The sequence below is a fragment of the Perca flavescens genome, chromosome 12 (assembly GCF_004354835.1).
Source record: "Perca flavescens isolate YP-PL-M2 chromosome 12, PFLA_1.0, whole genome shotgun sequence".
In the NCBI taxonomy this organism is placed as follows: Eukaryota; Metazoa; Chordata; class Actinopteri; order Perciformes; family Percidae; genus Perca; species Perca flavescens.
The window spans coordinates 21,315,016-21,329,464 of NC_041342.1; the positions used below are offsets into that span (position 1 = coordinate 21,315,016).

At 37.6% G+C, this 14,449-nt stretch overlaps 1 protein-coding gene and 1 long non-coding RNA gene across 4 annotated transcripts in view; one reads left to right on the top strand and one right to left on the bottom strand.

Annotated features, from left to right (window-relative positions):
* Positions 1-7,176, bottom strand: part of piezo2b (piezo-type mechanosensitive ion channel component 2b) — an 84,192-nt gene extending 77,016 nt beyond the window's left edge. For all 3 annotated transcript variants that reach the window (XM_028593357.1, XM_028593358.1, XM_028593356.1), the window contains exon 1: positions 6,550-7,176. In XM_028593357.1, coding sequence (XP_028449158.1) covers positions 6,550-6,613 — 64 coding nt within the window. In that variant the 5' untranslated portion in view covers positions 6,614-7,176. The remainder of the gene's footprint in view (positions 1-6,549) is intronic.
* LOC114565359 (uncharacterized) lies at positions 6,560-7,349 on the top strand. The gene is made up of 2 exons (XR_003693896.1): positions 6,560-6,844; positions 7,196-7,349. It is a non-coding gene; the product is annotated as an uncharacterized LOC114565359 (long non-coding RNA).
* The last annotated feature ends 7,100 nt before the right edge of the window (positions 7,350-14,449 follow it).

Below are 14,449 nucleotides of genomic sequence, written 5' to 3' on the forward strand. Positions count from 1 at the left end.
CTTTAATGAAAATAACCATTATTTGGAGCCCAAGCTTATTGCTTTAATGCACCGATTCAGTTTTTAGAAAGTGTCACTACACATGATGAATGATGGATTATGTAACTCCACACACTCACCCTTTCCCAAACACTCCCCATACTCACACAAACACATATATACACACCCTTTCGAGACACATCAAGGAAGTATTTTGAGCTCATGATGAAAGTTAAAATGGTTAAGTGCAAACATGACTTCCAAAAACCATTAATTGATGTATTGATCTGTAACGCACTTCATTTCCCAGAGTCAGACTAACCACCATCTGCCCTGATTGGGGGCTTTTACCAGTTAAATGGCTCAAATAACCTGCTGACTGAACATCAATTAACACCTATGAACCACACTGTAGCAAACACTTATCCATTTCACCCCTGAAGCCTATGCATGAAGCACATTTTGAGTTTGGATACTGTGGTATTTTTTACAGCTGTATAATCAGCTCAAATAATATCACATAACATTTACAACCCACAGTTTTTCAGGTTTTCATTAAGAATGCAAAATATGCAATAAGCCGCCTTACATTTCTTTGAACATTTTTAGGTCAGGAGGTAGTAAGGGAAAGGAGGGACGTACACAGTAAGCTTGTACAAAATGTGGACACAGTCTGACCTCCCAAATTTATCTTAGCGGTTATATCAACAAGCACAAGGTTTACAACCAGGTCAGCTCAGTGAATTACCGTCTAAGTCGCAGAGATCAACCCGTCTGGGCAGCTACTGGTCTTGAACTACTGAAAAATTACATTTAACTGCTAAAAATTGTGCTTTTATTTATCTTTGCACACTCAATGGACCTATTCATTGACATTTAACTTGGCACTGACTTTTCCCTTGCTGGAGCCCTACAGTAAGTAAACTTCCTGGTTTTCTCTGTGCTCAGATACAGCCTAATAAAAACCAACTAAAGTTAATACATGTTATGGGGGGTTGTCATCTTTAAGAAAACCACAAACATCTGTAGATTATGTTATTAAGTTTTAAGTATGCACAAATACTTGATATTCCAGACACAACAAAAAAGCACTTTATCATTATTAGCCTTCCTTTTCAAACAAACACAAGTAGTAGGTGAGGTACTTTTCCAGCCTAAGCCTCTAGGGTGAATGACTCAATCTTACATTTTTGGTCTCACACTCTGCACCATTTCTATCCACACCCACTTCATTTTAACTTTGTTAAATGTAGCATTAAATAACCTCTAAAGCTGCCCATGTTGGTAGTCCAGAGCCTGCTGCCCCCATTATTAATTTGCTCAGAGTTACAAATCTAAAGAAGTCCTTTTGTATCTATGCAGATAATCTATCTGTACTATACTGTAACTGTACATCCATTGTTAGCCTGCAGACACTTGACCGCAGTCTTCCTGACCATTTGCCCTCGCTGTATGACTCATCATCTAAGGATTTTTACACAGGGAATGAAAATAAGATGCTGTTGTTTTCAGACACCAGATAACTGAAAAACAAACCACTCACATCTGAGTCAGGCTTTTGTCTCTTCCAGTAAAAGATGTTAATACAGCCACACAAAGCCTAAACACAAGAGAAGCAAGACAGTCTCAAAAGTAAAATCAAAGCCAAATGACTTCAGAGTTTGAGCCCAAAAACATAAATGTCATGATAGAAGATAAGGTGGTGCGGTGCCTGGCCAGACCGAAGGGTTATTATTATTATTACAACCTCTTTGACTGGGCAATAACAGAGGAATTTAAACACCTGAACATAATAAAGAGCATACTACATCAAGTAGATACCACCACTGTGCAGTGTGTTTTCATCGCCCGTCAGACACCGCCTACCAAGAGCCTGGGTCTGTCCGAGGTTTCTTACCAAGAGGGAGTTTTTCCTCGCCACTGTCGCACTGCTTGCTCTTGAGGGAATTACTGTAATTGTTGGGGCTTTGTAAATTATAGTGTGGTCTAGACCTAGTCTATCTGTAAAGTGTCTCGAGATAACTCTTGTTAAGATTTGATACTATAAATAAAATTGAATTGAACTGAAATTGAATTGAATCCGAAACTAAGTGGTTGATAGAAGTCACATCCACAATCCAAATACTGGTTTTAACAAACAAAACTGCTTACCCTCTCAGATGACGAGCAGCCAATCAAGGTTGCAACTGCAAAGATTTTCATTATGAATCTATCGATTATTTTCTTGACTAGTGATTTGGTCTATAAAATCAACAAATTGTGATTCTGTGTTCCTAGAGTTCAAGTTGATGTCTTCACTGGCCCAATTTCGTCCGTTCAACAGTCACAAAACCCAAACATACTCAGTTTACTATGATAGAAGTGAGAAAACTTGAAAATATTCACATTGGATGAGCTGTAAATTGTGATTTTTTTTTGCTTGAAAAACATGACTAAATCGTTTTCAAAATTGTTGCCATGGTTGGAGCTACTCTTCAGAGAGCGGCAAGTTGTGTATCCTGTATTTAAGTTATATATTACAAGTTAAGAATGTGTAGTTATCTAGCTACTGAATTACACTTGTGAGTTATTTTACTCATTGGGTTAGTGTTAGCCTAGTCTCGCTTTGCTAGACCATCCTCCACACACTGCGAAGGAGGGTCTGGCTAGTCCACACAGCATTCCGGGATGGGAGAAAAACATGCTCTGGTTTATTGGCATTTCTTTAAACCAATCACAATCATCATGGGCAGCACTAAGCTCCGCACAGAGCCGCTGCAAAATAGCCCCGGGAAAAACTTGTTTTGGTGGAACGTGTACGTTGAAAAGTTGTTTTGATTGTGCAAGAGAAAACTCATATTCGACAGAGTCTAGCTAGACATGGAAAATGACAATTAAACAACATTAAACTAACGTTACTTGTCATACCAGAACCTACAGTCTATGACCAGTTAGAGTTAGGTAATAATAATTCAAGTGTATTGCATTGAGGCACTGGGTGTTTCATTGTTTGTTTTTAATTCAACTTTTTTTGTTTGTAAGAGGGAGATTTCAATAACTAGCTAGCTAGCTAGCTACAATTACGTCAGTAGCTTTGATACATTGATTGATCCATTAACTTGCTAGCTTGCTGCCTAGCCAGCAGCCTAGCCTGCTAGCCTGCCAAAGAGTAAACAAAAAAAACAATAGTTGACTCTAATAAAGCTACAGGTGTTATTTTTAGTGTTTTAGAGTTTAGGCGACCAACCTCTAAGTTATGCTTATCAAACATTTACTCACAACCATGATTTCTCCCACAGCTTTCTTCTTGTATTTCTCTTCTTCTACTCTGAATCTGTTGGGTTTCTTTTTTTTACATCTTTTACCGTTTGTCAGTTATTTTCTTGTGTGCACAGCTGCTCCCGATTGGTTTACAGACTGAACTAACATGGTGAGATTAAATGAAGCACTTATCAACAGTTTTCACCAAGATATTATTTGCCTCGGTTGTTGTTTAGCACTGTATTTGTCTGAGTTTTCATGTTATTAGTAGCACATTTTACAGCTTTTTTTCTAATTATGTTTAAGCAAATGTTAAGCAATGGTAATAATATAGTGAAAGTCAAAAAGTTTGTTTTTCTCTACATGACCTTTGATTTGAACTAAACTAACTACTCCTGAACTCAATTTCTACCACATTTTCAAAGGTAGCTGTTCGGTTTCTACTTGCTTTACACACTTCAATGTGGTTTTAACAGTTTTGTTGCTATGTTTTTGAATATTAAAATAGTTTCTTGTCACAAGAGACAAGTACAATTTCATTCAAAAGTGTATTATTTTTTTCTCCTCTGGAGCATCAAACTGTCTGCCTCAAGATTTGTGATACAACAACACTGCATCTATAGCGCAATGTTTATTGCCTACACATTTATTTTGTCGTATTAAGTCCAAATAAAAACGTAAGGCATAATGATTCCAGTGATGCTCCCAGCATCTGCATGTCATCTCCCACCTCTGTTTGCCTCGTTGTTCAGTGCTTTACTCTGCCGCTACCTGCCCGCCTCAACACATCTGACCTGCAGCTCCATCTGTACATTCACACCACAAGTGCATGCTTATAATCATGTTCACACGCCAAACTTTGCCAGTAAACACATAAACAGCAACCTGTTTGATCAGCTAAACTGTAGCTGTGTGCAAATGTGTGTGTGTGGTGGTAAAGGAGACTGTGTACACATGGGCCCAGCAGTTCTGTGCTTTTCAATAGAGGTGCTGTCAGATGGCCAACAGGAAACACAGACTATGTAACGTCAGCAGACAAGTCTTTCACTAGGACATGAGAAAAGAGACGGTGTGCATATACATATATTACACTACAGTACATATACAGTAAGGGTAATGTAGGTGTCAGATGACATATTCTGTACTGCACCGTTTCCTCTGTTTACCGGTATTCAGCAAAGAGAGAGCAAAAAAAACTTTTTTTAAATCACATTTGGCCCCAAAAACACATGACATGAAAGCCTAAAATATGGACCAAAAGAAGAGAAAGAAAATAAATTAAACCTTAAATTATCTTCCAGCCACAACAGCTGGTGGTTGATGGTTATTGATTTACACCAGATCCATTCAGTTTTAATTAAGATGAGATCTTTGACTGTCAAACAGAAACAATGAAGGAAAATAAGCTGATGCTGGTGGCAGTAATACCTTCTCTCATCCCCCTAACGCCGTCTGTTCCTGTATACATCCCCTTCTTTCCACTTTACATTTCCTTCATCCTGTCAGTTAGTGTGTAGAGTTGCAGTGAATGACAAGTGCTCATTCGCACTTTGAAAAAACATAAAATATTAAAGGTATGTTTACGATAAAAGGGAAAGGCAATTCTTCCCTCCCTCACAACCGCATTATTAATTCATACTGTTAAAACGACTTTCCACGAATTAATGGAGACAATGCATGGCCTCACAATTGCTTTTGGAAATAAAGGGGCCGTCGGGCTGTCAAGTGATGCATTATGGTGGTACTGAGTGGGTCTTATCTATAGAAAGCATGCTGTTAGCTTTAAAAGTACCTCAGCCACATAAGTCTTACACAGACACCACAGTGAAACCTCAGTGGCAGTTAGACACTAATCATTTTTCACTTGTGGCTTACCACAGAATTACAGCATAAAACACAAAGTAAACTGCATTTAATGAAGTCTGCATGAGGATCATGCCTTGAGCTTCCTCTCCACAAACTCTTAATCAGTGTTCAAGTGTGTGCCCTCTTCTTCTATGAAACTAGACTATTCCAGTTTGTTAAAAGCTGCTTAAAGTCAATCCTAAATTTAAATAAGCTGCCAAGTTTGACTGTGAGTAATCTTTTAAATCTGTTTAGCAAAAAAGTAAATCAAACATTCACAAACACAGCAAATATGACTTCATCTGTGTAGAGTGCTTTTCAAAGTTACAAATGCTGTAAACAAACCAAGAAGCACTGCTGACTAAAACTCAGAAAACTGTTAAACAACACAAGACATGTAGCTCTAACACTGCCAAGGCAATTCAAATGTTAATTAACAGTATTAACACTACTGGCATGTATGTCCAGTCAGCAGCAAAAACTTCAATAACAAGACTAATGATTCATTAATAGGCAATAAGATGAACTCAGAAACCTCACTAGAAACCACTTAAATGTATTTCTAATGTTGTAAAAAATATACATAACACAGTTTAACTGCAATTTGATTCGCCGTTTGAGTCACATAGGCGACCTACAACAACAGTAAGGAGTATTTTCTGTTTTGTATTCTGAGTAAATAAACTAAAACAGTAGATACAGAAATAGCTGATCATTTTAGCATTTCAAACTTTAAAAATTTTAAAAGATTTTTTAAATCATACCTTTCTAAACATACAAACTGAGACATAAACACTGTGCACTGAGTGTAGAGACTCCAAAAGGTTGTTTCTGCAGTGGCTGGATGCTCTGTTGTCGGCTATGTTTCCTTTACTAAATCCAATAAAAGGTGACAGCCAGGTGAAGAACAGTGCTGGTACACCACTGCTCTGGTTTGTAATTTATATATAATAATAGCTGGTGTGTGACTCTGTGCAGTCAATTGCTTTAGTTTGGACTCGGTTTAAGAGCACACAGAGCTCAGCAGTGATGAGAAATGAACTGTGACCTCCAGCATCATAAGGTCAATCACAAATCATCATAAACATCTATTACATCTTCACATCATCATTCATTTGATTTCTGCTCTTAAAATTCTGCTTATTAACCTCACCTCAGATTTTGAATTCACGTCACAGATTTTGTAAAAAAAAAAGTAGGACATTTCCCCAATAAGTGTCACAGCCTTAAACGTTACATTTAGTATGTAATCTAATGTAATTGTATTTAAACAGGGACAATGCACAATTAAACATTAACCTTGTATAAGAACAATGAGAGATACATTGTAGGCTACCAGGCTAAATGAACTGATTTCTAGAATAATATTAGATAAAGCATTAGATCAACTATAAATTGACCAATCACCCAATCCCACCTGGCGCACACACAGCACTGTAGGCCAATTAAGATGCGTAAAAATTGTGGATTAAAGAAATAACTCACAAGCTGCAAGACACACTGGAAGCAGTAACCTGAAGACCAGTCCGCACACCACCTCAGAGGCCATGGCTCCGGCTAGCCTGTGTTGAATCCAGGTAAAAGTAGCCGAGGATTGTCACTTTAAGGTTTCTCTTGCATCCCAAACTCCTGCGCTCTGTCAAATCCCAGCTGACATCAAACTGAGGCGCTCTTCCAAACGGCCACATCAGCTCTCTCTGATGACACCTGGACTCCGGTGGTTACTCCACAGTGAAAGATTGCGCATTTACCCAGGTTCACCACAGCAGGCATGTTACCCGTAAGTAATGTCCCCATGATAGTTTAGTTGCTCAGATGCATTAAAGGCATGTTGACGCTGCACAAACTGAGCAGCGGACTCAGGTGCGCAAACAGCTGGACTGGCACAGGACGTAGAAATGCCGGAGAAAGGAGCCAACAAGTCCAATTAACCTCCTTTTCTCTTTTACTTTTTACAACAAAACCACATTAACGAGAAACTTTCACAATATTTAAAAGTCTAATAACACTTCTTTACTGTGAAGTGTGACAGGAACACTCAGAATAACCGGATAATATACCGTTGTCTTTTCTGTCCCCCTTGGTGAAATTGGACTTTCTGACTTCTGGTGTGGACTGTATTCGCCAACAGGAGGCTACAGGACGAGCCTGTGATTGACACCTGACTCAGCCAATCAGAAGTCTTCGTCTGGTAGATCTCAGCCCACTGTGATAATTGGAAGCAAGAGGTGGGACGCGGAGATGGAGGCAAATACCACAAGTATTAAAAGATAAACGTGTCCACATATCCACAGCTTCTTTTATTTTACAAACATGTTCTCATAGTTTAGTATTTAATCTGCATAGTCAAGTCTATAAACATTGAATACGCACGACCACTTCCAGAAAGGTTTTATAAATGTCTTGAGAGTTTCGCTGATCATTGCATCCCTCCAGGTCTTCTGTCCAGTTGTTCATAAGTGAGAAACAGCGACGCCTACTGGTTTGAAGCCAATCCGCACAAATCAGCACATCCACTTCAATCTAATCCTTGTTACCACAAAACAGGCCTGTAAGATTTCTCCTTGCAGGCAGGAAAAAAGATGTTAACCAAAGATGTTTTCAGTTCTTGAAATAATCAAGAACATTGTAGCAAAAACATCTTCTCCGATTACATTTAATCCAGTTGTATGACTGAAACCTCAACCCCAAAAAGTGCTTAGATCTGTTTGTGTATTTCCAAATTTTGGGGACATGTAAATTGACTTTTCAAGACAGCAAGAATTATGCTGATAATGTCATTACATTACATCACTTTCTTTTCTAGGAGGAGAAGAGTGACACCACTCTCATGTTTGTGCATTAAGTATGGAGCTAGGTCCAGGAGGTGATTAGCCTAGCTTAGCATAAAGATTGGAAGTAGGGGGAATCAGCTAGCCCGGCTCTCTCCAAAATTCATAAATATGTTTACCAAAGCTGACATGTCTTAACAATTATTGATTGATTATACGCATGGTGCCGAAAGGATGAATTCTAATGACTTTGGTGATGCCCTGATGTTTCTTTTGAGTCACCAGAAGACCAAACCTTTCACTTATCCAATGAAATATCCCTAAATTTACTTGAGAGACGTTCATGGTCCCCAAAAGATGAATCCTAATGACTGAGTCATTAATGAGTCAAATATTTTTTTCAAGTTCACGGTGAAATGCCATCAAGAAAGATACCTGAAGCAGCTCCACTGTATACTGAGAACCTGTGTTGACTCACATACGATTTACTTGAGCTTAGTTTTAAAGTAATGGAAAGAAATATGTGCCAACACACACAGACATTTTCCTGAGTCCGAATATTATTTTTTTCTCATGGCTAAAGTCAATTTTCATTAAAACTCTTCATTAGCATAACAACATATACTGTATATGTTTTATGCTGATTCCTGTCTATTGGAACACAAATGAATCTTCCCACTTACAAAATTATCTCAATTTAAGACAAAATAAGTCATGTCTTTGATAGTCCCGATTGCTGTAAAGAGTATAAAAGGAGTAACCACTAAAATTAAATTGAAAATAATGTAGCAAAGGGAATATATAAATATTGAAATTACTGTAACTGGTTTTCTCCTTATTTCCCAGATATCAAAAATACATAAAATTCCACTTAAGTAAGTAAGTAAGTAAAGTTTATTTCTATAGCACATTTAAAAACAGCTCGCGCTGACCAAAGTGCTGTACATAGCGCATTAGCCACAGGGTAATATCATTTATCATAGCTAATAAAAGTAAATGCATTCAACAACAAACCAAGGAGGGCTGACCTCATGTTTATTTGTTGTGAGTACTATAAAGAGGAGCAGCCAAGTTTTAACTGGAGCATTAACATATGATTAAAACCAATCAATCATGCATGCTTTGATTTGTTTAATGACAATATTGACAAGGAAGTGATCCACCCTGTTTCCTCTGTATCCTCCAAAGTGCATTAGGCAGAAGGAAAGCAAGGTATGAGGGGAGTCATCAGGCCCGAGCCAAATGACCCTCCTCTACCTCCACGTAGAAAAGACAGGGCACTTAAAGCAGCAACATTTCTGCCTCTTGGGATGTAATGAATCACTGTTTGGCCTAATCACCAAAAATGGATTCAGTTTATGAAAATAAGAAAAATAAACAACTAAATGCGTCTTAGGGAAAAGCTGACTTTGAGGGATCATCAACATGGTTGTTGCCAACCTCTATGCCCTGAAGCCTAACTTTTTCCTGGAAATCCAGACCGCCTGGATGCTCTGCTGCAGCGCTCATATGGGAGCAGTCAGCGAGTCACCCATGAGGCCCTGAACTGCAGCCAGCCATGATCAATAACCAATCTCAAAACATGGTAGCCCTTGATTTGTTTCTGCTGTTTAAAGTCCGGACCTGCTGATCTAATCCATCAGATGGATGTGAATCATTAATAACATTTGTCTTTGATCCATTATTAATTTGATTCTTGAGAGGGAGTTATTGATAAATCGGCCAAACGGACACAACGGTTTTACACAGTATACAGTAAAGGTTTATGTCACCTCAAAGAACTACTCACACATCAAACCTCACGTAACCTCCACTCTGTAACCCCCTCTACAAATAAAATGTATTATTATTTTCATATTATTACTGTTTCTGACTGACTTGCTTTATATTGGATCCTTGTTCTTTTGAGGCCTCCATGAGCACTGTCTCTGCGATTCTGGGGAAACTAAGGGGTTGATCTATTAGACAATAATCTTCCTGCATCTTTGTGCCAGTAGTTTAAGGAAGTCCCTTTCCTGTGTCAACACGACAATTACCCAGCACACAAAGCCATATCCTTTAATAAATGGTTTTGGGAGCAAATCCTTGCAGCCATGAGGTTCCAAAATCCAGTGGAAAGCATGAAACCAGAAGAGTGGATGATGTTCACAATCACATTTAATGTCTGGAAGTACTTTTGGGCATATAGTGCACATCTCTGGATGAATGTGTATGGTGGAGATGATGCAGGCCTCATAAAAATAGAGGCATTATTTGCCCGAACAGTGCAGGAATAATTTCTTAGATTTGTAAGATACTATAGAAAAGATATGATACAGAACGTACTGTATGTCCTACACTTCCCTTTCAAAGTAGGATATTTGAAAAATGAGTAATCAGGTCTCACTTACTCATTGATCCGCATAAGTAAAACAATTATGGTCCTTTTTAAAATACAGCTGGTAACCTATGATAAAATGACAACAGTGCTTTCATATGTTGTTTTATATATATTTTTTCATTCATGTGAACCTCGTAAAAATCTTTCTTAATGCTGAATTTGTTGTAATTTCCCACACTGCCAGTCTGCAGCAGCTTTTGCCAAGAAGAAAACTGAAGTACAAATGAGATTAACGTCCAGATTGCTTCATTATTGATCCGCGAGTGAAATCCAAACTGTGTGTGTGTTCAATATTTACATGGATGCACTTTCCATGCACTCTAAAGGTGCCTCTGCTTAAGTGGGCTTTTTAGTGTCTTTCTGTGGTGGCTGTGGGCAGATCGTCTCTTTTGGAATTTAGACAGATGTACTGAATATCGCTGTATGAAAACCTTGTAACTCCAGTTTGGGTGACGTTCATGTTTTAACTGCAAACATGAGGGGACCTCCTGTTGATTTATTCTGTGATCTTTTCACTCATGCATTAAAAATCATGTTAACTATATTGATTAAACATACAAATATGTGGTAATCAGGCTGCTAACCAGGCAGTTTTTATGAATTATTTCAAACATGACAAATTATACAGGTTTATTTCCAGCCATTACGTAAAAAGACTAAGAATCTACAGCCATGCTGATGGCTCTCCGAGGCTGTACTTGGCACAGTGGCACTTGCTAACATCACTAAATGCTAACATCGGAAAAACATTTTTTTTTTTTTATTTTGACCTGACAATGGCAGTAAATTAACAATTTATCCTTAGGGGCATGTGAATGTGTGTACTACATTTCATTGCTATTCATCCTATAGTTGTTCAGATATTTCAGTCTGGACCAAAGTGGTGGACAGACCAACATTGCCAACCACAGAGCCATGATGCTGACATGGCTGAAAATGTATAAAATGGGGTTCTTCCTTTATGTAGGGATCACAAAAAAAGATTACAATCAATCATGAAGGTCTGTACCAAATTTCTTGGAAATCCATTCAATACCTTAAGATATCTCACTCAAGATCCCCAAAGTCACTGGGATGCATCCTTTGGGTATCATGAATGTTTGTGCAAAGTTGAATGGCTATAAGTTTAGTAGTTGTTGAGATACTTTAGTCTGGACAGACAGACCCACCCACCCACCCACCAAGTCACCCACCAGCTGCTAGTTTAGTAACTCAAGCTTCAACTAAGTCTTTACTTGGTCTTCATTCCAATCACAAAGAGCAGATGTGACTCCTGACTTTTAGGCAAGACAAATGGACAGAGCTGAAATGATGTATCTGCAACGACTGCATGTCTGCCTGGATGTAAGAAACCAGTTTTCAAAGCAGCTTTATATTGTGAAATGAAGAAGGATAATGACATTCATTAACTGATGATTGAAGGTCTGTTAAGTAGCGTCATCAAGGCTTATATCACCGCAGCATTAGCATGCAGGAAGATGCTCATGTTAATGCACATATACAGGATGTCAGCCTCATCATAAAGAACTTACATGTTGGCAGACGTCTTGTATTACCGCTAGGTTGTTTGTAACATCACATTACATCCTGAATAAGCTACAGCACTCAGATTTGAAGAGCAGCCTTATAGCTGTGAGGCCATGTATTATTGATGTTTGGGTCTGAAGAAGTCCCAAATCAGGCAAGAGTTTGGCTTTTAACATAGTAGCGATGACCTAAAAGGTCAAAGGTCATTTGAACTTCATTCCTCTGGTCCTGCAGCAGACAACAGTCTCTGTGTTTCACAACACAATGGACTTCTGAGGAGGGGTAGGCGACGTCTTCAGAGAAAACACAGAGTAAGTGACTTGATGAGGAAGTACATTGAGTGTTTCTGTTTATAAGATTCATTCAGAGGTTAATGACTTTTCACCAAGGCATTACAGCTGTTTACTTTATTATCTTAACGTTTCATCAAGCTGTAGGGTTAGATTTATTTGGTAAAGGTTTCAGAAGCTTTAAATGCAGATTAATAAATTATTTGAGGTTAGCGACTCCTTCTGGGAACACTCAACCCTCCACGTCCTCAATGTCACATATATCTTCATTTTCTGATGTTCAGAGTCATGATTCAGTGTTTGCTCTGTGATAAAGTGCTGTTTATATTTCCGTGGTAGCTACTTTACCTCAACAACTATTACTGCTGAGAAAGGCTGTGTGATTTCCTACATTTCTCAGAATTGCCTTCAAACATTCCTCTGAATATACTGTGTGGTGTCAGCTGCGGGTCTTATATAAAGTTGTAAAGAGCAATAGCAAAGTAATACTAAGAGCCAGTGGTTAATACCTGTACTTAGTAGAAAAGGGTAATTACACAGTGTGACAAATGTTTAATTGCAAGTGAATGTACTGCTTTCAATGTGTCTTAAAGCACCGAAGCTAGCCTATTTGTTCTCACTATCCAGAATGCCTCCTTCAGAATGGTGTATTATTACATGTTTTATGTACAGAATTATTATTATTATGGTTGCACTGATGTGTAAGCAGCATTTTAACAATGCAACATATTTGAACTACTTTTTTTATGAACTGTTGAATGTTGAATAAATGTAGTGTAATATAAGTACTATATTTTTCTTTTCTTCTATGTTCAATTTTTCCCCCAAATAATGATTGATGAGTGTCTCAATATATTAAATCAATAGATAAGCACTTTTATTCTGAGGGACTGACACAAAATTCTTCACCAAGCTTTTTAAGTTTCAGGTTGCTGGAAGATGTTCTGACACCAAACTTCATTATTGCTGGACCAGAGATGTGTTCGACCAGCAGTGTAAACAATTCAAAAATAATTAAAAATTAGCCCAAAAATACACAGAAAATGTAACATGTAATTGAAAACATGTACAATTGACATTTTCCCCTGAAGGTAGGGGTATGCTCTCAATAAGATTTTTTTTGAAGGAGAACATCTCTTACTATAAACCATATCTTCTAGCAACCATTGTTTTTTTGGGACCCAGCAGAAAGCATTTAACTCATTTTTGGAGCTCATCTTCTCCAGTTTACACTTACATCAACACATGAACATCATTTCCTCTTACCGCTCAGCAGCTTTTACATGAGCTTCTCAGCGTCATCATCATCACAATCTGAAGATGGATCACACAACAAATAACAACTGGTGAGTGATTTATCTTGTGTTCCTGTTGAGGGTTCATTAGGTGCCTAATGCACATCTAATCTGATTTTAGTTTTAATCATTAAAGGCATAAACAATAGTGCTTCCTACTCACAAAACCAGACCTCAATTGAAGTTGAGCTTCATCCTGTGATATAATAACCTTGTTAAGAGCTGTATATTATCATTGAAAACCCAACCAATCATCAGGCCCTGCATTAGGTGTAATGTGATTGTAATTGGGAACTGAGAATGTTATTTAAAAGTTTCCTGCTGACCCTACAAAAACCTGCACTGCTCTAACACTTGTTTTCTTTAGAAGACATTCATTTATTGATCACTGTAATGAAAAATAAAAAAAGAGTCAGCAGACGCAAGGAACTGTAAAAAATATAAGCACAAACAGAAATATAAAAAGCAGAAATAATAAAGTACTTGAAATAATACAAATTATAAAAAAAAACAATGGATTATTACTGTTTATTATTGTTACCGGCAGAAAAATACTTAAACATGGATTTCAAATGTATGGGTTGCAAAAACAATGTCTTTACGGATATGGGCTATGTAGTAGGTGCAAAGCTGTTACTTGAATATGTATACCTAAAAATAGTGCTGTGAAAAAAAACATTTGCCCCTTTCTGTTTTCTACATTCCTTTGTGTGTATTTACAGGGACCAAAGTAGGATACATAATTATCCAAAGTTTCCAAAGCTTTTTTTAGAGTGTTGATGCATTAACATAGACAGTAGGCAGTATTTCTAATATGAAAAAATTATGTTAATGTAAGACATTAATGTAAGACCAGGACTAATTCAGAATCAGAATCAGCTCCAATTGCCAAATAAGTGTGAACACATAGGAATTTAACTCCAGCTTTTTGTTGCTCTCAAAGTATATAGAAATAAACATACACAAGGACAACACAGCTGAACAAGGTAAACATAAACATTTTGACACGTAAAGATATAAGTTTGTATAGTAAAAGTGTATATCTACATATCCTTACACATATGTAAACAAACAGCTGAGGAATGTAAATAGTAAGACAATAGGGCAATGCAAAAGTGCAAA